This window comes from Protopterus annectens, chromosome 5.part1 (genome assembly GCF_019279795.1).
Source record: "Protopterus annectens isolate FY-2018-M chromosome 5.part1, PAN1.0, whole genome shotgun sequence".
NCBI lineage: Eukaryota > Metazoa > Chordata > Ceratodontiformes > Protopteridae > Protopterus > Protopterus annectens.
The window spans coordinates 249644010-249671507 of NC_056736.1; the positions used below are offsets into that span (position 1 = coordinate 249644010).

General features: G+C 38.9%; 1 protein-coding gene across 4 annotated transcripts in view; it reads right to left on the reverse strand.

Moving 5' to 3' along the window:
- Positions 1 to 27498, reverse strand: part of RRP8 (ribosomal RNA processing 8) — a 537272-nt gene that overhangs the window by 383403 nt on the left and 126371 nt on the right. For all 4 annotated transcript variants that reach the window (XM_044072929.1, XM_044072930.1, XM_044072928.1 and 1 more), the window contains exon 3: positions 11448 to 11772. In XM_044072929.1, the coding sequence (XP_043928864.1) occupies positions 11448 to 11772 (325 nt within the window). The remainder of the gene's footprint in view (positions 1 to 11447; positions 11773 to 27498) is intronic.

The window sequence follows — 27498 nt, forward strand, 5'->3', positions numbered from 1 at the left end:
ATACCTCAATCCCTCATTTAGAAGGGATAGAATGGGTTAGTCTTTTACTTAGATCTAAGAAAGCAAGAACGAATGAAATTACTTTGGTTGAATCTTTACTAGATATCATTCTTGCAAACAATTATTTTTTGTTTGATCAAGAATTTTATTTGCAAAAACAAGGTGTGGCTATGGGGTCACCTTGTGGTGCCAATTTTGTCATGGCATACTGGGAGAGGACGTTTATTTTCAACATTCCCCACCAAAAGGCAAACCTAATTTTGTACACACGATTTCTGGACGATATTTTCGTCCTGTTCAATCGTGACAATACAGAGGCTAAGTCTTTTATTTCTTATTTGAATACCACTACGGAATTCTTCAAATTTACAGCAACATTTCACAAGGACACAATAGATACTTAGATGTCAAGTTATAGAAGGATAGGATTAACAATAGATACATATCTAAGATTTTTAGGAAACACACTTATTGTAATTCCTTCCTTCATTTTTCAAGCTGCCATCCATTTCCCCAGAAACTATCGATTGTCAAGGGGCAATTGATTAGAGCAGCAAGGATGACTACACTTGAATCTGATTTCCAAGTAGAATGTGACTACTTGAGCTGTATGTTTCAACAGCGAGGTTACCCTAGCAACCTAATACAACCTCTAGTTTGTGAAGTTTCTGAAAAAAGGAGGATCGGACTTTTGGTTCCTATTCTCCATTCGAATCATGAAGATAAGAATATAGATGTGTCTACCAATGACAGCAACTTAGTGTACAAGGTACCATACAAATAGGAGATTTGAACTTTAAAGATGGTTTTATTACTACTTTCTGTACTGACAGTGGTATGGTAAGATTCATATTATACAAAAATTGGCAGTTCATCACTAATGACAGTATACTGTTAGACAAACTAGGGTTATTATCTAATATAACTTTCAGGAGAGGTCATAACCTCAAAAACCTCCTTGAAAGTGGGGGCAACTGGAACACATTTAGAAATACAGGGATGAATATGTGTGGTAATTGTAGGATGTGTAGATTCATTGAGGTTGGCAACACATTTTATATCAATAATGACAAGTTTAATATTAAAGTAAAACTTACCTGTAATTCTAAACTTGTTGTGTACGTAGCCAAGTGTGTATGCTTGTCCAGCATTCTACGTGGGCAAAACCGAGCGTAGACTGCGGGACAGAGTTTATGAACACACTTATGCAATTTCTACGAACAAAATACACAACCCTTTGGCAAAACATGTTGTTTACAGTGAAGGACATAAATTCATGTTTAAAGCTATTGATCAGATTCAAGTAGATATGAGAGAGGGCCCCTTTAAATTTACTTTTAGAGGAACGTGAACTTGCATGGCAAATTCTTCTAAATGCATTTTCTTTTCCAGGCTTAAATGATGCTTGCAATATTGGAGGTTTGCTAAAACTTAGAAGTCTGAAACGGCAATCATTTCTGACTTCTTATGTTGTGTGATGAACACTTAATACTGTTAAATATCTGTGAGGTAGAGATTCTTTTGAGATCATTTTAAGTATTGATTTTACAATACTTTCATCCACTATAGGCGAGTTTTAAACTTTAATAGTAGATGGATAGGAATTTTAGAATTTTTTAGTATATGTAGTTTCAAAGCACTTGTGAGGTAAACTCAATTGCAATGCATTTAATTGTTTTCTAATTGATTAATCATATGATTGATACATTCATATAACACTGTTGGAAAAATGTGTGTATTTCTGAAGTTGCTTCACTTGAGCAATGAAAAGCGCTTAAAATTAAACGCATTTTGTGTATTTCTGCTGCAGTTTGTGGGTTTTTTGGTCTAGGTTTGCCTGCTGGCCAAGTTTTGAGGTTTTCAGTGACTCGTTTCCAGTATTTTGTTTGTTTGTATAGCACTCAGTAGAAACACAGGTTGCACCATGCATCTTAGCATGGATAACTTTCCTTTTACGTTAACTCAAGTTGAGTGTGGTTGTTTGGGACATTTGTTCCCATTAGGAGGGTAAAACCTCAAGATTTAAAGATGTACAGAGTTTTATGGGTTAATATTAAACTAATAGGTTTTAGGAGGTATTGGTGTTTTTTTGTTTTGACAACTTTCAATACAACAAAGAGTTTTATAAGATGTGACAGTTGTTTCTGGTCCTATCCATTTGAGCCTATATAAAAGAGAGAGTTCAACCTGCAAAACAGTGTATGCAAATAACATAAAAGCTGGAGCTAGACATTTAACAAAAAAGGTGTTATACATATAAAGGTGAGAATAATAACTTTTTAATAAAATGTTTTCTGTAATGTCTTTAAAATGTCAATGGTTTCACAAATAAATACAAAGAGAGAGAGTAGTGGACTACATAAGAAAATGTAGAGTGCAAATAGCTATGTTACAGGAGACCCATGGAAAGAACTGAACATGCGAATTTGATAAAGAAAGATTTCCAGGATGGTTATTCAATGGAATATCTGAGACAAAGGAAAAGAGGAGTACTGATATTAATTGCGAGATGATCTCCAATAGTGATTGAAGAGGAGAAAAGGAAAATGGCAGACTTGTACTTTTAAGGGGCTACTTGTAAGAGAGGATTACACTCGCATGTATTTATATTCCAACTAAAACTAATATACTGGTGCTTAATAAATTTCTGTGAAAAATAATCAGTCGTCGGTAAGGAATATCACTTGGAGGTGGAGAATGAAATTTGATTTGCAGCAGTGAAAATGTGTCTGGGGGGCCCAGAAGGGAAAGTATAACAAAAGAGGGAAGATTGAAGAAATTTATGAAAATATTTGGCATGGAAGATGTGAATTCAGTAACAGGAGTTTGGAGTGAATTTACATATTATTCTCCAAGGTATAAAAATTGGGCTAGGCTAGACAGAATTTACATTTCACTGAGGGCCTTTACACGCACCCAATAATTTCTGAATATGCATCAACAAAAATAAAAACACAGGGTAATGAAATAAAATGAGGCACTTTCCCACCTATCTGCTGGAGAGAGAGAGAGAGAGAGAGAGAGAGAGAGAGAGTAATTTAAGGAATGGGTAGTGGAAACTATTCAAAAGCTATTAGAGATGATAGAAATTACTTCAGAAAATATAGCCAAGGACTGGGATAAAATTAAAGCTGGAGTTCAAAATAGAGTAGAAATAAACAAAAGGGAGCTATGGTTAAAAAGCAAGAATTATTAGAGTAGAAATAAACAAAAGGGAGCTATGGTTAAAAAGCAAGAATTATTAGAGTAGAAATAAACAAAAGGGAGCTATGGTTAAAAAGCAAGAATTACTTAGAGGGGACTGACAAATGAAGTATTGCAGAATAGCAGAACAAGAAGAGGATCAGCTGCAGTATGCCAAGCAGAAAATAAGAGATTACCTCAACCATATACAAGAGTTTAAAAAGAATGCTGTTAAGCAACTGTTTTTGCTAACACTAGAGCACAAAAACTTTTTGCGCAATGACTCAGGCAACATAAAGTAGAAAGGGCTGTCACCAAGCTTAGGGAGCGTAAAACAAGGAAGGTAACGAGATCCTGTAGAAGTATTAGAAATATTTCAGAAATTCTATTAAAGTCTGTATAAAGCAGGGAAATATGAAAAAAAAAAAATCAAGAAAAGATGCAAATGGAAATGTTTATGGAAGAATTAAATATGCCAAGGGTACAGGCAGATGTGGCTCAATTACTAACTGTTAGGATAGGAGAAGATGAGATGAAAAATTGTGATGTACAACCAATCTACAGAAAGTCTCCAAGAATAGATTGTATTCCTATGGAAGTTTGGAAGCTAGGAGTGAAAAAAAAACTGAAAGATCTGGAAGGTTTTGTTTAACAGTACATTAAGAGGCGGAGAAGTACCGACATCCTGGAAGAAAGCAGTGGTAGCTATAATGCCTAAAGAGGGTAAAGATTCATCAGATCCAGCTTCATATAGGCCCATTTCAATACTAAACCAGGCTTAACTCATTCCCTAGAGTACAACTCTTGAGTGTGCACCTTTAACTCCTAGTGGGTGTTGACTGAGCCTTTAGAAATTAAGTTATCACCTTATAATTCTAACAAATACTCTGACAGAGGTCAAACATTAATACTATTGTGTTTGCTATCATGTATGCTTCAAAATAAAATATTCTGATACCTTGTATGTATGGTAGTTTTGGAATTATTAATGCCAAATATTTGATGCCTACAGAAGCAGTAGGAGGTAAGTGTAGATGCACCTGGAGGAGTCACTCGGATGTAATGAGTAAAAGAATGGCAAAATTAATAGATCTAGATCTATGTGGTTTTGTGGAGGGGAGGCAAACATTTGACAACATTAACAGGACACTGATGATCCAGAGTGAAGATGAATGTAAGCAAATACCTTTTTGTTGGTGGGCCTTGGAGAGAAAGCATCTGACGGCCTAAGATGGGACTTTATGAGCAGGGCAATGGAAGCATTTACATTTCCTGAAAAAAATATAAGGTTGATTGGCAGTATATATGAGGGAATTGGAGGTGAAAATTAAAGGGGGTGGAGTCCTCTGATAATTTCTGCTTGAGCAGAGGAACCAGGCAGGGGTACCCTCTTTCCCCTTTGTTATTTTCTATTATATTTAGAACCACTGGCAAAATAATAAGGGACTCAAACTCAAGGATATATTTTTTATGGTAGTCAAGAAAAGCTTACCATTTGCAGATATTATTTTATACCTGACAAAACCAGAAAAGACATTACAATGTTGTGGAACATTTTGAGTCGGTTTCAAATCTTTTCAGGTTACAAAATTAAAGAAGCTAAAACAAAGGCAATAGCAGTAAATTATTTACCCGCATATGAATTGGTTCAGTAACATCCATATTTATGGGGACATGATAAAATTATGAATTTAGGAGTATGGATTAAAAATTATTCTGGTGTGGCAGCTAAGGATATATGGGATGAGACTAAACACAATATGAAAACGGAGTAAATGGAAGCTTTGTTATATGGATATGGATAGTAAGATTCAAGCCATTAAAATGTTTTTACTCCAGTTAGTCTTATACACAGGTCAGGCATATTTTTTATCAGCCAGAGAAAAAGTTGTGGATAATTAACGAAGAGGTGAAGATGGCAAGAGAGTCAAGTGGGATAAGCCGATTCTTCCCAATTTGCCCTGTTCTATTGGATTACCTGATTTGAAGGGGTATTTCAGAGCTACACAGTTAAGGCTCCTATACATAGCACAAGCAAAAACTATAATTCAAAATGGAAGGGGATGATGATAATGAAACAGGGGGAAGCTCAAGAAACAAAGAGGCTGGGATTTTAGATGTAGGCCTTCAAGTAAAACAATCTTACAGAATATTATACATCTACAAAGTAGTAAAAAAGTATCCCAAGAACTAAGGCAACACGGGAAAGGAGATTCTGCCAAAAGGGATGAATGCAATTAGGGATACAGACAATAGGAAAAAGGGGGCTAGCATTTATTGGAGAAAAACAGCAGAAGAACCAAGGTATTGGGAGCAAATGATTGGAGAGGAAAAGATGATAGAATGGGAAGACAGCAAGAAGTTATTTGGAATGCAGGTGTGATTTCAATCCTTGAGAAGGAAGGCAATCTCTGAGTATACGCAAAGAGAAAGAAATAGGGGGTCCTAAACAAAAGACTAGCACTAGTAGAGTTTTTACTAGAATGTAGAACAGAAGCTGCCATTAAAAAAGGAATAATTAGTAGAGCATAAAATATTGCATGATAACCAAGAATCAGAGGAGGTTAGAAAGGATTGGGAACAGATACTGGATAAGCAATTCACACAAACAATGGGAGGATACATGTACGTCTCCCAAATATGCAACAAACTCTAGAAAATTTAGGATTTTTGCTTGGAAATGTTTACATAACGTATTTTATATCTCAAGTAGACTTCAGAGAATTTTTCCTCAGGTAGACAACAAATGTCATAGGTGTAACAGACGAAAGCGGTAATTGGGAACATATTTTCTGAGAGTGTGGTGAGTTAACGAACTTTAAGGATGCACTGCCGGAGATTGGTTTGACAAGGGAGATGATTTTTCTGAGCTACAATACAGAATCAGAATTGCCCAGACATGGTAAGGCATTGCTGTGTCACTACGGTGTCTGCCAAAAAAGCGACTACTCGAAAATAGAAATCAAAATCTAAACCAACTACACTAGAAGTAGAGAATATAGTAAGAGAAAAAAATAATTGGAATTCGGATCTTCAGAAAAAGGTAGGATCCAACTGTACAGGGAAAAAAAGGGAATTGTGGGAACAATACATACAGGGGAGGTAGGATCCAACTGTATAGGGAAAAAAGGGAATTGTGGGAACAATACATACAGGGGAGGAATGAAGTTTAAAAGAAGGTAGTACTTAAATGAGCCATGTAATGTTTGACTGAACTGAAAATGGGTAAATTACAAGTGATGTACAATGCTTGCAACTGGGAGTTAGTCAGTATGGTTTGTGATGTAAAATGCTTGCAACTTGGATTGTGTTGGTGTGGTTTGTTTTCATTTATATATATGTATGATTTGCTATGTCATAACTGATGGTTTAATAAAGATGTTTAAAACAGAGGCAGGAACTGAATAACTTGTGGAATGTTGCTTAGCTTACATGATATTTATTTATTTATTTAACATTTGTTGACCGGGAATGTCCGACTAGGTTCCACAGAGCCTGTTTTCAGCGTAGGCCCGGGGAGAAATGCTCCAGATGCATGTCTTTGGAATGTGGGAGGAAACCGGAGTACCAGGAGGAAACCCACGCGAACACAGGGAGAACATGCAAACTCCACACAGAAGGCACCCCAGCCGAGAATCGAACCGGAGAACCTCTTACTGTGAGGTGACAATGTTAACCACTGCACCACTGTGCCGCCCTATATATAGCAATATATGAAGTATAATGTTTGTAAACGTGAACAATACAGTGTGATTACTTTTATTCAGCTGTGTTTACTGCAACTGTGTTCCTCCTACTTTATTACCTCATTTTTGCTTGGCGGGTGCTCTTAAGGTGTTCAAGTGCTTTTATTCTACTGCATGTATTACTGCTTGTTAGTAGCCTGATTAAATTTACCCATTATTCTAAGCATCTTGGTTTTGGTTTTAGCACTTGGGCTTCAGGACAGTTACTTTACATTTAAGGTTTTTATGGTCTACTCTCTTATATACAAACCCTTATCAAAACCATCCCTCCCATAAGTCCGCCCAAGTATTCAGAACACTATATCTGGACAATTCCCATCAGTTTTTCCTACCAGCCTGGTCGACATGGGCATATTGAGACAGTGTAGCAACTGCCTCAGGTTTAATGAGGGCCCTCTTCTCCTAGCATATAATTCTTCTACTTGCAAGAAATGCATCTACATCAATAACCTGGCATCCATGCTCTCTCATGCCAGTCGGTACTCCTGACAAACAGGAGATTGCCAGCACCAACACCACACCACTCACATCATACAGCCAAGCAAAACACCTACCCACCTATGCAGAGGTCCTCAAAAAAACTTACCTAAACAGCAGAGACCTCCAAAACACACTCACAAACATTCCACACACACCATCAAACAACATGCCAGTCTCTCTCAAACACAGGCTATAAGGCAAAACAATAAACCAACACAGCCCACAAGGCATAACAATAAGCCAAACATACTAGTCATTGGCGACTCAATTGTGAGAGACACAGATGTCTCCTTCACCAGACTCAACAATAAGGTCATGGTCAGTTGTCTGTCTGGTGCCAGAATCTATATCATCATGCAAGCACTTAAGTCTGTGAGGTCCCAGAAACTTGGTTCAGCAGAGAGTACCCCTGCCTTACCAGGCTATACCTCATTCCACATATTCTGACCCCAAAATGAGGTTGGGAAGACTAAGGGTGGTGGAGTCTCTATCTTCATTAAGAACATGCACATCTCCAGACTGGGTTTGCCAGTATGACCAACTGGAACTACTCCAGATGCAACTGACAATTGACAAGACAACCATCCTAGCTACAAGCCAGCTACAGACCCCCCCCCCCAACATGACTCAGAGCACCCACTCCTCCTACCTGGATCTACCCAACTCCATCAAGGTACCCCCCCCCCCAAACACCCTGATCCTTGGTGACTTCAACTACCACACCACAGACTAGGTGAACTATCCATGCACTAATGCACTCAATGGATGATTCCTTGACTTAATTCTAACGCACTAGACCACCTTGTCTCATCCCCTACAATGTGAAATAACATTTTGGACTTGGTTTTTCCAACATGGGCGACTGCTGCACCACTCCCATAGTATGTTCTTCCCTGCTGAGATCAGATCATCGGTATGTCTCATTCAAAGTTTCTATCTTACCCAACCCCCAGTTGTAAATCAGGCTAAATAATTTCCCAAAGGATGACTCCGACCCACAGTTGTAAATCAGGCTAAATAATTTCCCAAAAGCTGACTACAACCTCCTAAGGGAGGGTAGCAGTAGCTTCACACCACTGACCCTCCTCAGAGGATGCAGACAAATATGCTAAACAGTATGCCAATGCAGTATACAAGCACCTGTACAACTGCATGGACTCAGCCATACCCAGCAGAACTAAAACCTGCTCCTATAGGAAACAAACCTGTCTGGTGGACATCCTCTATCAACAGGCTTTAACAACAAAAGGAATAAACTATTGTCCAGGGGTAATAGGGAACAAATTCCAGATTATGATATCTCCCTCCTTAGCCTCGACAAGCAAATTAGATCACTACTGAAAACCTCCAAATCCAATTATGAATCAAAACTAGCCTCCGAAACAAAGAAAAACCACAAACCCTTCTCCAGTTATGTCAGGAACCTCCATAGCAAAGCCTAGGTTTGTTCTGAAGTAGTACTTAACAGTATCACTTACACTGATCCTGTTGACTTAACCAACCTGCTAGCAGATCGGTTAAGAGCAAACTCCACCTCCCTGTCCCCCCAAAGGCCCTTTTTACATCCCAGATACTTGTCCCCCACCTCACATCGCCGTAGATCATGTGTTAAAGGCCCTATCCCAGGCTGCATTTTGCACCATCTCCAGCAAGAACTAGCTTTGCCATTGACCACCCTATTCAACCACAGCCTAAGTACAAGCTTTATTCCAGCAGAGTGGAGAACTGCTGTTGTCATCCCCTTGCACAAACCTGGTGCCACTACTGACTCTGGAAACTATTGCCTCATTACCTTGAAAAGTCTGACCTGTAAAGCCATGGAGTGTATTATTATGGATCTCATAAACAAGAACATAGGCAATCTCCAAGCATTTGGCCCCAGCCAGTTCAGATTCAAGGGCAGATCTTGCCTGTTGAGCCTGGTTGACTTCTTTGAGACTACCACAAAGGCTCTGGATGAAGGAAAGTCAGTACATACAGTTACCTTGACTTGACCAAGGCCTTTGGCACAATCCCACACTCGAGCATCATTAAAACGCTAACACAACTTAGTGTAAATCCCCATCTCATCAGGTGGGTGGCCAATTGGTTCACTGACAGGACCCACAAAGTCAAAATAGGAGCCTCCACCTCAGATAGCAGACCTGTCACTAGTGGAGTTCCCCAGGGATCTGTCTTGGGACCCCTACTGTTTGGCATCTACTTCTCAGACGTCCAGGCAAAGACAAAAGGCCTGTGGCTGACCAAGTTTGTGGACGACCAAGTTGGGTGCTGTCATTAACTCCCCAAATGATGTTAACATACTGCAAAAGGGTCTCACAACAACTAATGACTGATGCCAAAGTCATGGTCTCAAGTTATATACAAAAAAAAAGTATCATCATAACATTCAGCAAAAACACAGCCCCTACTCATTACCACATCAATGACAACCTCCTAAGTACACAACCTGTGGTGAGAGACCTGGGTACTCCGGTAGATAATCTCACATTCAACCATCATGAAGTGGCAGTGGTCAGAAAAGCCTTTTACTTGGTTCATCTCACAAGTAAAAGGATTGCATCCAGAAAAAAAACGAGGTTATTACCTCTCTATACTCCTTCCTCATTAAACCAATAATTGAGTATAACTCCCCATTTTGTATGTACCTCTCCAAACATCTGCACAAACTGGAAAGGTCACTGAAATACCTTACAAAGCGAATCCATGGTCTCAACCACCTGTCCTGTGCAGAAAGGCTCAAATCACTATCACTCTACTCTGAATTATATAGATTGCTCAGGGGTGATCTGTGTCTTGTGTACAAGGCAATCTCGGACCCTGCCCCAATAGAGATGCTCCATATCTGCAACTCTAACTCCTCATACATTACCCGCTTGAAAGGGCTGAATTTAATATGAGACATCAACAAAACGTGAAGAGACAGGTTGGTCTCCCAGAGGCTGCCCAGTCTCTGGAACAGACTTCCTATACATAGAGTACCTTGCTGACCCTCTTCAAGCACAACCTTGATAAGTGGATGGGAAACCACAAATTTGTCCCAGGGGTTCCACCAGTGTCCCTCATTGACAGGGCAATAGGTGCTGACTGAGGTTTCTTTTTTGGGGATAAACTCTTGGCTAGGCTTGCAAGGGCCTCAGAGCCATTAGCCTACTAATATCCTATGACCCTATGTAAATCTGCCCATGTCACAACTGATAATTCAATCAAGGTAAACAAAAAAAAAAAAGAAACTATTGGTAGAATGGACAGAAAATCTACAAAGAAAATACTGTAAATGCCAAAGCAGAAAAATTCCAAAGGTTGGCAGCAATTAATTGCAATTTAGCTCAGTGGACCAAGGCTAGGAGTTATTATCAAGCTTCTTCCTGCAGTCATGAATTATTTGGGTACTTTGGTCTTTAAATGACTTATGAGCAAGTCTAACAAAGTTGCTTAGGAAGACGCTACTCTTGGGTCACCCTTGTAAACAGGTATTATTGTCTAGTGGTTTTGCCCACTTAAATTTTACAGAAATGAGATTCACACTGCACGTCTTCATCAGTTTCTCTATACGGTGACAAGACCAAAGTAGATCTTCAAGGTAAATGGGTCAAAAAAATCACACAAGACTAAACCTATTTAAATATCACAAAGTGATTCACCAACTGTTTATGTGGTTGGCCATAATAAATCACAAATAAAAAGAAAAAATGTAGGTTATGAGAGTGTTCCTTTAAATACCTCATTTGCAACAATCTGTACTAGGACTGGATGATTAATATCAAATTCCAAAAAGATTAAAGAAATCCAGAACATACAATTGCATGCACCTTCGTCAAAAAATCTGAAGCTTAAAAAAAAAAAAAAAAAAAAAAAAAAAAGGTCTGCACCTGCAGCTATTCCCCACATCATAGTATTCTATATAAATGAATATTAACCCTTTAGAACCTGCAGAAATAACTTAAGACTTATAGAAAATGAGAAAACCAAGCATAACAGCAGCAATATGAACCCATCAGGCTTGCATTTTTCTTATTGCTAACTGTGCAAACGTACCTGCTCGTCTCACAGTTTTTTCCTTAGTCCCATTCCTGGTGTTTAACTTAGATTGGTTTAAGTTGTCCTCTACCTTCACTCCATCTTCCCACAGATCCTCACGGGAAGGTGGATGGTCTGTACCGGACTTGCTTCTACTTTTCCTGGATCGCTTCTTTTTCCTTTTCTTCTTGGTTACCACTGGGTCAGGTTCACTATCTTCAGAATCTGAACGCTTGGGCTGCTCCTCAGACACACTAAAAATCTGGCTCCCTCTGGAAGCTGCTTTTAGAATCTGCAAGGTTTTCAGTAGTTTCTTCCTATTTTTCCCCTCAGGAATGTTTCTCTGTAAAAGAAACCAATGTGAGGAAAAATACTCTCCATGACATATAATTCAAAACTCCACACAAGAACAAGAGTTAACAGATGTGAACTTAACTGTTATCATGCGATCTGCAGGGGACCTTCAACAGTGTCAGTGTAGCAATATTTTTTGCCCCTATTTCTATGGTCTGGGGTTTGTGCAACCACAACCACTGACAGTATGTGCTACAGCATTACAAATATGACCATAGCACCATACTCAGCCCCCTACAATACTCATTTCAAACCCATCCTCTAAGCAATCACAATCCGACATGCATAACCGGAGACAAAAAAGTACACAAAGATATAATAGAATATACTTGCCTAGTTTGGAGGAAATTTCACCTACAACAGCTAGATGAAAAAGCTGTCCAAAAACAGGAGGAGGAAATTTCACCTACAACAGCTAGATGAAAAAGCTGTCCAAAAACAGAAGGTGATCTGAGCATACTAAGTACCACCAGCCGAATGTCTTCTTCACAGAACATACAAAAGTACTACGTTTGGTATAACAAACGTCCTGCAATATGCAGTCTGGAAAATCCCATGCAGTTAACATGCAACCACACAGGAAGTGAGCTAAAGGATACCCAAAATACTGCACTCTCTTGAAAAGAGGTGTCATAGGATGCCGGACTCAAAACTGTGGTCCAATAAATAATGCTTCAGAAAGCATAAACCAATGGACAAAGTGGTAACAGGACAAATGTCTAATGGAGACATTCCTGAAGCAAGTACTGGAAACATCAACACCTTTAATGGATTAGCATTAGACAGCAGCATCTATGAAAGGATAGTTTATCAACCGGTATTAAAACAATGCACTCAGCAATCCACTAAGAAAGGGTTTATGACCTTCAGTATAAAAAGCTGCACATGGTAGAACTTGCCAAGTCTCAAATTATAGCATTCTCCATCATCAATAATTATGCTACCCAGTTTAACGTTTTTGCACAAGTGACATAACAGAAATTAGTTTAACCAAGACGAGTCTACATTGAATTAGCTTAATTCTAGCTCTCCCAGTGTGAAAAAAACTCAGCAGAGAAAGCCAATGGAGTTATATTTCTGGGTAAATTATAGTAACTGGCTTGTAAGTGCACTCCCTGGATGCCAGGAAAAAAGAAATGCACAGGACTTGAAAGAAAATCAGCTACATAAGGTGAGGAAAAAACACTGACTGGAAAGAGTACTGCAGCTGTTCCAGCAAAAAGCAGTGCAAGCCCCAGACATGACTTCCAGTATCCTAGAGGAAAGTAAATGACAACTGCACAGAGACCAGATTAAAATAAACGAAACATCAATAGGAGTATCATCAACTGAAATAACAAAAGGCTGGAAAAAATGGAAGAAGCTTTAAACATATATTCAGATGGAGGTGATTGATATTTTATCAGAGGTAGAAATGAAAAAAAGGTTGGCTGAATAAGAGACTGCTCAACAGAGGTTTCAAAAATTTTAATTAGAGGATACAGCACACGTTGGGAAAACCTGAGATTTTCTTCTGTACCAGAGAAGCTGGAAGAAACAGACTGTATTAATTTTATGAAGGCATAAATAAACAACTGGACTGTTTTTTTTTTTTACAGCAGGAGTTAATTGAAAGGGCATATTGTGTGTATGGTCCAAATCAGGCTATGAGAAAGCAACAGAGACCTTTTAGTAGTAAAGATGCAATCCTAACAGCAGAAGGAGTTAATTCTGACAAAATTGTGGCAGACAGACAAAGTACTAAAAGTGGGAGAAATCAAAGTGCTTGTGACAAATGATTACTCACTGTACACCAGGCAGAAGAAAGAATACATTTATTCCACTATTCAGGGAATGACAAGAAGCGGATGTGAGATTCAAACTGCTGTACCTAGCTAACTTCAAAATATTTTTTTCTGGAGGAAATACAAAGGTTCGTCAAAAAAAGTGAGCTGTGAAACCTGTCAAAGGAGGATATTCTGCTTCTTGTTCTTCTGGTAAAGGCCACAGAGAAACTATGCCAATGAAACCACTTTCAGTGTTTCAATGGAAAATGCGAGAGAGAAAGAAAAGGCACAAGGAGTGGACTAGAAGAATCAGGTATATGCTAGAAATGAAGTGGAGACAGTATTTGGGAGAGGAAGACAAAGGAATAAAAACAGTAACTTGGAAACTGACAAATGTAGGATTACATGGCAATACATATTTGTGAAATGTGACTGACTAAAGCATATGCCCTACTTCATGTCATTAATGTTCGGAAAAATATATAGGAGAGGGGAAGAGGAAGGAGAGAGAAAATTAAGTAATTTTTTTTTTTAATAGTAACATTTTTATAGTGCCTGATTTTCTTTGCATGGTATAGAGTTCTCAGTTATTTTACGTGTAATGGGGATACTACTGCAAATAGATGCTCCCAATTAAACTGGTGTACTTTTTTTCTCTTTCTTGCTTAGGGGAATAACTGGATTAAGGCCCTTGGCTTGATCTAGTAACAAGTTCTAAGAGAAAGCCAGTAAATGGAAAAGAACACTGCATATTATAAAGCTTTTTTCTAGCAAATAAGTGCATGTTTAGTAAGAACTCTGTATCTGGTCCTTATATCTCCACGGAGACAATCTGATAAAGAGAAAAAGCTAGGAGATAATGTTTTCTGAAAGCATTCAAGTGTTTTCCCAGCTGGGAGAGCTATAAAGATAAGAGAAAAAAACAGACAGCACTTAGAAGCACATGCTGTACCACGAATCTTAACATGGATAACTTTCCTTTTAGGTTAACTCAATTCTGAATGTGGCTTGTCAGTCTGGGACATTTATTCCAACCAGGAGGGCAAAATTTCAAAATTTGAAGAGGATGTACCTAGCTTTGTCAGTATTGAGTTAATAGGGTTTTTTGGGGATGGGGTATTTTTTTTTTTTTTTGAGAGCTTTCAATAAAACAAAATAATTTTTTCCAAGATGCGACATAGGCTTAAATGGATATAACAAGAAACAACTGTATAAAAGATCAACATGCCAAACACTATGCATGCAACACAAAACCTAGAACTAGACATTTAACAAAGACTGTTACACATAAAACACTGGAATAACGTTTTAATAAAATTATGCTTTCTGTAAGGTATTTAAAATCTCAATGCTTTCACAGATAAATACAAAAAAGAAAGAGTAGTGAACTATATAAAAAATGTAGAGTGCAAACAGCTATGCTACAGGAGACACTTGGAAAGAAATGAGCATGTGAATTTGATAAAGAAAGGTATTCAGGATGGTTATTCAGTGGAATACCTGGGACGAAAGGAAGACAGGAGTAACAATATTAGTTGCAAGAGTAGCTCCTATAGTGATAGAAGATCATAAAGATAATGGTAGATTTGTAATACTAAGGGGCTACTGGCAAGAGAGGAGGATTACACTGCCATGTATTTATTATTCCACCTAATACTACTATAATGGGAGTTTAAGGGAGATGTGGTTAAGTAATAACAAATTATTTATAGGAACTGACAAATGTTAAAAGTATTGCAGAATAGGGACAAATCTCAAAGAACAGAAAGAGGAGCAACTGCAGAATACTAAACAGAAAATAAGGGATTTCTTCGATAATATGCACGAGTTTAGAAAGATTGCTGTTAAGCAACTGTTTTACGATAAATCTAGAGTACAAAAACTTTTTTAGCACAATGACTCAAGCAACAGAAAGTAAAAAGGACCGTCACCAAGCTTGGGAAGTCTATAACAAGGATAACAAGAGATCCTGCAGAGATATTAGAAATATTTTGGAAATTATATGAAAATGTGTATAAAGAAGAGAAATATGGAAATCAAGAAAAGATACAAATGGAAATCTTCATGGAAGAATTAAATATGCCGAGGTGAGAGGGAAATTAGGCTCAATTACTAACAGTTATGACAGGAGAGGAGATAAAAATGGTGGTGTATAACCAATCCACAGGCAACTCCCCAGCAATAGACAGTATTCCTGTAGAGGTCTGGAAGCTAGGACGGGAAAAAAAAAAGCGATAAAGGGAAGCATTTACATTCCCTGATAAAATTATAAGGTTGATTAGGAGGACATATGAGGGATTGGAGGAGAAAATTTTAAGTGCGTTCCTCTCTGATAATTTCTACTTGCACAGAGGAACCAGGTAGGGGTGTCCTCCTTTCCTTTGTTATTTGCATTATATCTAGAACCAGTGGCAAAGAAATTAAGGGACTGAGAAATTCAAGCAAATAACTGGTATGGCAGTCAAAAAAACTAGATCTATTTGCAAATTTTTATTTTATACCTGATAAAACCAAAAAAGGACAGTTTGGTGTTTTAGAACATCTTGAGACAGTGTCAAATCTTCAGGATATAAAATTAAAGAAGCTAAAACAAAGGCAATAGTGGTAAATTATGTACACATACGAATTGGTTCAGTAATATCCTTAGTTATGGGGACATGACAAAATGAACTACTTAGGAATATGGATTAAAAATGATTACGGTGTGGCAGCTAAGGATATGTGGACTAAACAAAAAATACAAAAACTGAGAAATTGGAAGTTCTGTTATATGGATATGCATAGTAAGCTACAAGCAGTTAAAATGTTCTTAGTCCCTATACTACAGGTCAGGCATATTTTTCTATCAAAAAAAAAAGTTGTGGATAGCAATAAAGAGCCAAAGGATTTTATCTGAGAGAGAAGATGGGAAGAGTCAAATGGGATAAGCTGATTCTTCCAACAGAACACGGTGGATTGGGATTACCCGATTTGAAGGGGTACTTGAGAGCTACAGTTAAGGCTCCTATACATAGCACAAGCAGACACCTACAGACACCTACAATTCAAACTGGAAAGGGAGGATGATGAAATGGAGGGGAAGCTCAAGAAACAAAGAGAGACTGGGATCTTGGATGTAGGTATTCAAGGAGAAAACAATCATACAGAATATTATATTCATAAAGTAGCAGAAAATATTCTAAGAACTAAGCAAACACAGGAATGGAGAAACAAAATTTTGCCAACAGGGATAACTGCAATTAGGCATACAGACTCTAGGCAAGAAGGGGCTGGAATTTACTGGTGAAAACTAGCAAAGAAACCAAGTTGCTGGCACAAATAATTAGGGAGGGAAAGGCAACAGAATGGGAAGATGCCAAGAATTTATTTGGACTACAGTTTAGATATTTCCCTCCCTATCAAGGATTGATATCAGAGTATAAGCAAAGAAAGAAATAGGGGGCCCTAAACGAAAGACCGGCACTATGTTATACGCTCCCTAAGCTTGGCGACAACCCTTTCTACTTTCTGTTGCCCAAGTTGTTGCGCTAAAAGTTGTGCTCTGGCATTATTACAAAAAAAAGTTGATTAATAGCAATCTTTCTAAAGGTAACCCTTTATTTTCTGCTTAGCACTCTGCAATTGCTTCTCTTCTTGTTCTGAGAGAGTCCCCCTGTTTAACATTGGTCAGCTCCTGTAAAGATGGTGACCGCTTTCTTGTACATAGAAAAAGGAAATGAGACAACAGATCAACAAACCAATTAATTGGAATCTCTTAATTATGGAAAAATGTGTAAATCTAAATCACAAAGGATTGTGGAACAATGGGATTACTAAATGTAAGCAGCGTGTATATTTACAAGGAATGTTATGCATTACAAATCTCTTACATACATTACATGCACAATAATGCAGTGACTCTGGATTTACAAGCAACATCCACGTGAATTTCAGAAAAACACTTGATAGAATGTTCCATACAATTATGGAGATTAAACAGTTACAGCAAGAGACAAAGTGAAGTAAATTTATAGAATAGAGAAATGCCTCAGTGATTTGTTCTGCAACCCCCTCATTTACCTGTACTCCACTGTTCATTATCTCACTTAAATTAATAATCTTATAATAAGGAAAACATGCAGGCGATAGCAAGCTGGAAATAAGCACATGCAAAAATATACTGAAGGAATCCCAAAATACTAGCTGGAACATATGGGTAGACTCAGCTTTAACATGAATAAGGTCTATACAGTGAGTTATGGTGGAAGGAAGAAGGCTGACAGATTTAAAGGTAAAGGAATAACAAGAAAAAACATGTGGATGTATGGACAATGTCTGATAAGCAGGGATTTGAGACCTATACTGATGAAGTATATGCAGTTTATCTTAAATATCTGTGTTGTGCAAATAAATTCCTTAAACATCTAACAAATTGAAAGTGACAAAAGATTACAATCCGAACCTCTAGAAAAGGAAAAGCAATAATTTGAATCTTTAACATTAAAAATCGACTCATTACGTGCCCATCTCCATTATGAACTCCTCAGTTTAAGACACAGTAAAAAGACAAGACAACAGCAAGAATCAATAACTGTCCAAATTGGGTGTTTATTCCCCACTCCTAAAGAGAGTCTTCTTTGTTTGGCCAAGTCTGAAAACTTATTTTGAGAAAAAAACAACACACAGGAAATATACATTTTGGTTTAGCAGAAAGAATACTAGAACAGGGAACAGCCTACCAATTTTGGTGAGTAAGACATCATGACAATGCACAAGTACAAAACACAGTTGAGTATCAGGGCAAGTTTAAAGATCTCCTGTCTTGCCAAAATGCATACATGTCTTCAGACATCTGTAGTACTTAAATCAAACATTGTACATTCCTTTGAGTGAAAATGGTCATCCACTTACTTAGTGAACAAAAATTACTATCATTATGCAATATTTATATAATTGTTCTAGTATTTAACCTCCTCCTCAAGATAAAGCTTGTAGCAGATTAGTACAATGACCTTATTGTCAAATAGATAAGACATGCAGCAAAAATTTTTTTTATGCTCTAAACAGTTCCAAGCCAGTACTCGGTGTGAAAAAGTGAGTGGCACTTCCACACGTTCTGCCAAAGCGCTCACATACTGCCTTCTAACGCAGCTAGAAATGCTGCTCACAGCAGGCTTCCATTCAAGGTAGTGTGCGCTTCAGCTGTAGAAAATCCCTGTCTCTCCCTACAAAGATACGGAAACCAACAGTTGGCACCTCCGCCTTCCATTCTTATGGTCTACCTACTAGCACTCCGGTCACTACTTTAACTGGGGTAAACGGCACACACTGATCAAGTGAGCTGAACACGTTTCATGCAAAGTTTACTATTCACCAGTCTGACAGACCTCACGTGACTATCTCCTTTTATTACATTGCACTCGTTTTTTTTAAAAGTGTGTTTATGATATCCTCATTTTTGTTAACCTATCACCAAGCATACAGGTAAGATGTTGGAGGTCACTTCATGATCTCGACATCAGAAATCCACAAATATTTCCAATGCCATTTCTTGAAGACCATTAATGCTGAAAATCTGACACTGAACAACGTCTCTTAAAAATCAGCAACTCAGAATGGTGAACTAGTGAATGACAACCTACAACACCAGGTTGAGAACTACTACCCAACTCCCTAGGCAAATTCACCATCTCTGCTTGGCCACTGAAAGACTGCATGATATTCCAAAACTGATGCTAAATTTATTTACTGATCATACTTAATAGGTTCATAGGTGTGTACTAGGCCAACGGCCCTGGAGCCTTTATAAGCCTAGCCCAAAGGATTCCCTGGCATCATGCTGCACGGCATTATTTCCCAGTGTCTCCATCAAGCAGGGCCACTGAAATGATCCCTGGGGTGAATTTTCTATTTCCCATCCACTCGTCAAGATTTCTCTTGAAGAGGCCAGTGAGGTATTCGGATTGACGTGTAAGGGAAGTCTATTCCAGAACATGGGCAGTCTCTGGCTCAAGAACCTGTCCCTCCAGCAAGTTCTGTTGATTGTAGTAATGAGTTTAAGGTCTCTGGAGCATGTGGCATGGAAGAACTGGGATTTCTTTGGATAGAGAAAAAAACTATGACCAGCAGACAGTGGTGTACTAATAGAATATATCTCTCTTTATTATGGCAAAAGGCACACAAAAAAGGCAAAAAGCCTACAGTCCACAATCCAAACCAGTTTCGGCTCAAATATCAAGCCTTCATCAATGAAAAAAGGAGAACAAAAATCTGCCTGCCTTGTAAAGAAAACACCTGTCAATCATCATTACAATCAATTGAAAAACTACAAATGCTCATTCAAACCAGGGGGAAACAAGCCACCCAAATGAATGATCCATCTTTTCTCCAATTTAAGTGTCTCATGTCAACCAGAAACCCTTGCTCTATTACCTTGACTTTTATCAATAGTAAAATTAAAGCACTAGAATGTTTCAATGTATGTTTATATAGAGCATTGTTAGCTCGTTGGTGCCCAATATCAGATAAATGTTCTGCAATTCTAAACTTGACAGGCCTAGATGTCTGCCTCACGTAGAATGCAGAACAGCTACATGTAGCCAAGTAAATGACCCAAACAGACTGGCAATTGACAAAAACAGAAATATTGTAAACCATACCAGTATTACGGCTGCTGAAGCTCTTAGTTTTATTAATCTTAACACAGTATACACAATGGCCAAAAGGGAAGCAACCACTAAGATGGTCACCTAATAGTGTTCTCTAGATGTTGGCCCCGAAGGGATAATGCCCCTTCTTATAATGATTGAAAAGGGCACCCAAGCTCTTACCTTTCCTAAAAGAAAACTCGCACTTATGACCAATAAAAGTAGATAGTCGTTCAGCCAGGAAAATGTTCCAATTGCATTGTACACTACTGGAAAGTCTAGCAGTGTTGCGACCATAAAGTAGTGGTTAAACGCAATACTGAAGTATTGTTGGAATCAACCTTATTATAATTCAGCAATTGTTCCCGCTGCATAGAATCAACCGAATTCCTCGCAGTCAATACCTGCCCCAATTTATAGCCCCTTTGAATGAACCTAGCAGTAAGATCATCTCAATATGTCAAATAAGAAGAGTTATCCGAACAGATGCATTTAACCCTCATATACTGAGACTTGGGTATGTTCTGACATATGTGAGGTGGATGATAGCTGGTGGCATGGAAGTAAGAGTTGTATTGGGGGAATTTTCGATGGACTACAGTTTTTAAGGTGTCATCAGAATTCTTAATGACCAACACGTCCAAGAAAATAATTTCATCTTTACTATAATTGACAGTGAAATGAATTCCCCACTTAAACGGAATTCCCCACTTATATGAATTAAGATAATCAACAAACTCCTTAAGATACATAAAATCCGACCTCCAGACCAACCAGCAATCATCCAAAAAACGTCTCCATATACCCATGTCCTGCAGAAAAATGTTAGGATTAGAGTCGTAAATTGAAATTCTAAATTAGCCATAAATAAAACAGCATATATCAGGGCAAAAGAAGCCCCCATAGCTGTTACTCTAATCTGTAAATAGATAGTATCCAGATACAAAAACATTTTTCGTCAGGACATGTTCAGTCAACTCAAGTACAAAGGTGTTAAAACTTGTGTATATATAGTTCAGAAAACTCCAACCAGTATTTCAAAACCTCAATACTGGCACAACGGGGGATGCTTGTATATAATGATACATCAAGGCTGCACAATAAATCTGGTTCCAGTTGTGAATCAGAAACAATCTGTAAAAATTCGGTTGTATCCTGAATCCTAGATCTAATAAGTGGAAGCAAAGGTTTTAAATATTTAGTTAAGTACTGAGATAAAGGTTCAGTTAATGAACCATGACCAGACACAATGGGCCTCCCCGGTGGACTGTCCAAATTCATGTGCACTTTAGGTAGAAAATAAATATATGGTAGGACAGGATCAGAGACAGTCAATTGCGGTCTGATAAACTGAGAAATAATGCCTTCCTCCTCAGCTGAATATAAAAAATTGTCAATTTGTTTTTATAAGAAGCCGTAGGATCGAAGGGCAAATGAGTATAACAAACATCAGATAACTGACTCAGTGCCTTCCGATTGTATTTGGCCCAATCTTGTACAACCACCGCTCTGCCTTTATCAGCAGCCAATCCCTACCATCAAAGTGCATGTCCCTAAGCACACTTCTTTGAAAAAGCAAAACATTAGGGTTCATAGGTGGTGAAAATGTGGATTTGTGATAGCGAAATTCCTCATAAGAACCAGTACTAGTCTTATCCTGAAAGAAAAGTCTCAAATTCAAAAGCCTACAAAAGGAAAGAATATCATTTGCAAAAAACAGGAATAAAAGAAAGTACTTTATTAAGAATTTCAATATGCGTAGGTGATAAAGTATGAGAAGAAATGTTAAGCACATTACAATTGTTCACTTCTGGGCAAACATGCGCAACAGGCTCTCCATATAGTGTACTATGCTTGTGTTTTCTCCCCCCCCCCCTTTTCTTTGTGTATGCCTAAAGGGGTAATGTTGTTTCTCTTAGGTGTGGGGGAATCTGTGGTGCCCTGCACATCTGATTCCACAGCACAGGAAGAATCCTCAACTGAAGTATCATACTGTGGCCCTGATTGTTTTAAAATAGTGGCCTCTTCCTCCTGGGAACAGACCGGAGTGAAATCTGAAATCTAACATGTTTAGTATAGGTCTTGGAAAAAGGATCTCCACTTGAATAGTCAGTTAAATCTCTCAAATTTTTTTTTTTCGTTTCTTTGAGTTGTTTCATGTACCAACAGTTCGTCCCTAAGTTTATCGAGAAGGGAAACAAAGGTTGCCACTCAATCTCCTTATGGATTCACACGTTAGTGACCTCAATTAAATCCTGATCAATAGTTACCTCATAATGATTAATTAAGACCTCAACAAGTCCCATCGTGGCCTTATGTTTGGCTGTACCCCAAGCCTTCATTAAATTCTCATTACGATTATGAACCAATGGTTGGACCTTAACCCCAAGACCCCGAGGGGTGACAGGCCTTAAATAATCTCAAGTGCCAAACACGGCTACGTAATAGTTTCATGCTTTTAAAAAGGGAAGTACAGGATTCCTGATCAGGGGTAGAAGTACAGTGGTCCTGTTCAGAATGTGCATCATCTAGTCCAAAAAAGGCCAAATCATTGCGATCAGAAGAAAGCCCTTGTAACCGTCCATTAATATCCATATCCAAGATGCATAAAAATAAAATATACTACTAAGAAAAACAATGACCCTCAATGTGGCTAGCACTTCACAGAATGTGTGTTTTAAAGCTATAAGGCCCCATCAAAAGAGCCTTATCATAACGTTCCAAAATTATAAACTGCGTCCAGTCCAACAATCAAAGCACACCTAGGGCCAGACAATGGCAGTGGAATAATACAAAGATCTCTATGGAGCACCAATAAAAATCACCCGATGTACTGAGTCCCAAATTACATGGGACAATATCAGTCAATATAAGAGAGAGTGATTGACACTACCCAAAAAAAAAATCCTCAAAAGGGTCACCCATCAACAATCTGCTGTAATACTATTAACTGGATAGAAAAAAAAAAAGAAAATGGACAAAAGGCAAACTCCTGTAATCCAAAATACAGAGCGACAGTAAAACTCCCCTACAACCCAATCACAAAATGGTGGCAAAAAAATATAGAAAGGCAAGGTATGTTAGCCCCCAAAAGAAATAATACAGGCAAAACCCTATATTAAATTAGGATGACTAAAGACATGGGAGTTAAAGGAGTAAATTCAATCTTAACCTGTTATGAATAGTTGTGCACGGTAGATTATTAAAACCTATCAAAACTTATACATTATACAAGCACACTGCTAATGGAAAATACTAAACATAGTCAAGATCAGGAAAATATTTGAAGCAATGATGTTAATACAAAACCAAACACAAAAACAAAACAAACAGAATTCCATAAGAGACCACAAAGCATATTTTGTATTTAAACAGTAACCATAAGGCACAAGAGAGTTCAACTGAATGATGAAGTCCCATAAAGGTCCATTTTGTAGATGTGCTCCAACGATGAATACAGTAAGTCAATTTACAGTTTGCATAACATCAGTCTAAGCAAAAATCCTGATCCCTTTCAATTGCAAAGCCCAACAGCCAAATTCAACAAACGCTGAAAATGGTAAATAGTCACCTGGTTGTTCCCGATATATGAAATAAATCCAAACCCAGAAGACAATTAAAATGATGTAATCGCTGCTTTTTAAAATAGAGCAATAAATCCAAAAATGGAAGGATAGCCAGTCCCTGAATCCAAACGACACGCCAAACAGACCAGCATGCCGCTATCTTTGCCACCAGCAAACAGGAATGCCAAAGACGGCAGGAGAAGAACGTCAATGATGCATAGCAAATTTCCGATAAGACCCAAGAGCAAGGAGTTTGAAAATAAAAAGTAAATGTTGGTATAACCAAAAAGCAAATTCAACAGTAAGTAAAGAAAATGATGGAAAATAATCCACAAGATGACAACGTTCTATATATTTGAAGCTGTAACAGCGATATGCAGGACACCACAGACCCACAGCAAGGAAAACCAAGCAACAGCAAACAGTCCCTGCACACAAGGCAACTGCCAGGTCTCAAATTGCAAAATAGAAAAAAGGATGACCAGCAGACAGTGGTGTACTAATAGAATATATCTCTCTTTATTATGCCAAAAGGCAGAAAAGCCTGCAGTCCATATTTGAGCTGAAACCGGTTTGGATTGTGGATTGTAGGCTGCCTTTTTATGTGCCTTTTGGCATGATAAAGAGAGAGAGAGATATTCTATTAGTACACCACTGTCTGCTGGTCATTGTTTTTTTCTATTTTGCAATTTGAGACCTGGCAGTTGTCTTATGTGCAGGGACTGTTTGAGCTATTTATTAGATGTAGCATATCTAAACAGCACTGGGTCTGTCATGGCTTTGTAGGTCAAGCAGAGATCGCCTCTAATAGGAGATATGATACAGAGAATAGCTGGAGTTTTCTTAGTCTATCAGCATAGGGCAAGTGTTTAAGGCCTAGGATCCTCTTAGTGAGGTATTTCTGTGGTCTTGCCAGTTGTAGCATATGTCTAGTGAGGTGCATGCCCAATGTGGCGTTGTACTAGATAACAGGTCTAATGAGGGAAGAGTAGAAAGAGACAATAACCTCTTTCTTCCTGCATGCAAAACCCTTTGAAATGAGATGTGCTACATAGAAGGATTTTCTGACCGCAGTGGCAATGTGATTGTCAAAGGAGAGGTTGTCACTTGTGTACCCAGATCTCTTATAACACCTTTGGTGTTCAGTGGACTACCACTGATGTGGTAATTCATGGGTACTGTGTTCTTCCCAAAGGGAATAGCAATGCATTTTTTGGCATTTAGCTTAAGGCCACGGTTCTGACACCAGTCATTGTTCTCCGTCAGGCCTTTCTGTAGAATGTCAAACACCATCTGGAGAGCTAATAATGGCTCCCAGTTTGCAATCGTCTATGAACTTGGTCAGCCAGAGTCCCTTGGTTTTGGCCTGGACTTCAGAAAAGTAGATGCCAAACAGGAGAGGACCCAGGACTGATTCCTGTGGGACTCCACTCGTGACTGGTTTCGTCCACAGCTCTGGTGACAGAATCAAAGCCTACCAGGTTGAGCAGACATGATCTACCCTTCACAAATCCAAACTGCATAGGGTCTAGAGACTGCAGATTCCCTATGTCCCTATTTATTAAGTCCATGATGAGGTGCTCTATAACATAACATATCAGACTAGTCAGGCTAATGGGGGCGGTAGTTCCCAGGGTCCATAGTCGCACCCTCTTTGTGGAGTAGGATGACTGTAGCAGTGCACCATTTGGTGGGGACAAAGCCTGAAAGTGAGTGTGTGATTGAGCAGGGCACACAGGTGTGGAGCCAGTTCATTTTGTAATTCATGTAGAACACAGCCAGGGATATTGGCAGGTACCATGGAAGCTGTAGTCTTGGCCTTGGACAGTGTGATTTTAACCTGTGCAGCTATAATACTGGGTACTAGGCATTCTTTTGGTATTGTGATTGGCCCTTTAGAGGGTGAGAGGGGGGTAAAGTTAGCACAGAATCTGTCAGCTCAGTATAGGAGTTACCATTGTGTAGCAGCTCGGAGCATATCTGAGCATAGCCATGTAGATTTTTGACATGACTATAGAAGGTTTTGTGGTTGTCTTTAGTATCTGCTGCAATTTTGTTTTCGTAGCTGGCTTTAGAGGATTTGATGAGGGATCTCAGCTTTTTGTCGAGGCTAACAAGGGAGTTATTCCAGTCTTGGGACTTCGCCTTATTCTGCAAGTTTCTTCCTTCTGTTATAGGTTTGTTTATGGCAGGGGATCACCAGACTGGCTTCCTTTTTTGGAGGAGAGCATCTTGGTTCTATTGGAGGAGAGCATCTTGGTTCTATTGGGTATGGCCCATTCCATGCATTTGTATACGTGTTTGTACAGTGCACAGGAGTATGATTCAGCAGTCCTGCACTTATTCTCCATTTGCATGGGTGTTGTGAAGTTAGCCACCCCAGTTTTTAGAAGCCAAACGTTAGCGTTGGAAAAGTTTTTCATGGTGGTTACTTTTGCGGGGATGTGGGTGGGACGTGGATACCCATGGTGACTAGCTTGTGGTCAGCTCTGACCAGGGAGGAGTTGACTATTAGTGTAATGCAACTGTCGCCTACATTAGCAATATCCAGATTGAGGATGTTGCTACCCCTAGTGGGGGTAAGAATGAGCTGGTCTAGGGCACTGGAATTAATGAATTCCAGAAAAACGTTGATCAAGTGTGTTGGTACTCCAGTAGTTTTCCCAGTTAATGGAGGAGTAAAGTCATCCAGTATGAGGGTGCTGGGTTGGACCTTAGTATTTTCCAGGGTGCTTAAGAATGTAGAGTGGGAGTCTTGGGACATGGTGGGGGATCTACAGCAGGCAACAACCTGGACTGCAGTCTTACCCAGTGTTAGTTGTACCTGAAGTATCTCTGATGCGTTATGTTGAGCTAATAGCCTGGAGGTTGGCATGTCCTTTATGAATATGGAGACACCGCAACATTTAGGGCTTCAGTCCATGCTTTGGGGCCAAAAGGTGTAGTAAGTGTTATAGCCTGGTAGCGCAGGGGCTTTCTGGTGCCTTGAACCAGGTCTCTGTTACTGCACAAATGTCGATGTTCTCCTTTTTTAAGGAGTGCTTCAAATGAGTGCATCTTGAGATTAAGACTTCGAGTTGAGTAGCATAAACCTCAGATTGCATTTGCTTGTAGCTGTTACAGTGGTAATTTGGTCTTCTGGACACTGCCTAAAAAAAGGCACTATAGGGGTGGCAAGAGCTTTGGCCAGTATCCAGAATCCCAGGGGCAACAGATGCAGGCCATCTCTGGCAAACCACTGATTTCTGTCGATCATGTCATCCCATGCAGATAAATAGTGGATCCCCTTAGAATGACACCAGAAACTTAACCAACTATTGAAATCATTTTTTTTTGTACTGTGGTATTCTGGGTGACAGTAGGATGCTACTTGGGGATAGGTCATACCCGCCTGGACTTCATGATCTGAGAGCTCCTCCATGTCTCTCCATGTAGTCCAGGAAGGTCCAGCTCGGGTCATTCACACCAACATGAACAATGAGAGTCACATCTGTATCTGCTGTGGAGTGACACGAGTGCATGCGTTATGTTGCGTATCCTGGAATTCTTTTCTTTATAAACTATGACGTGTCCTACAGCCTGGAACATTTAAATCCTTAAGACATATTTTTACTCAGACTATTAAGGATGTATGACTTAGCCCCCATCTGTATTTTGCATGTCTGCTTATGGCTTGTATTATGTAATGTTGCCAACTAAAATGCGGTTTGGTTTTCATTCACTGATTTTCGGGGGGGGGGGGGTGACAAAAATATAT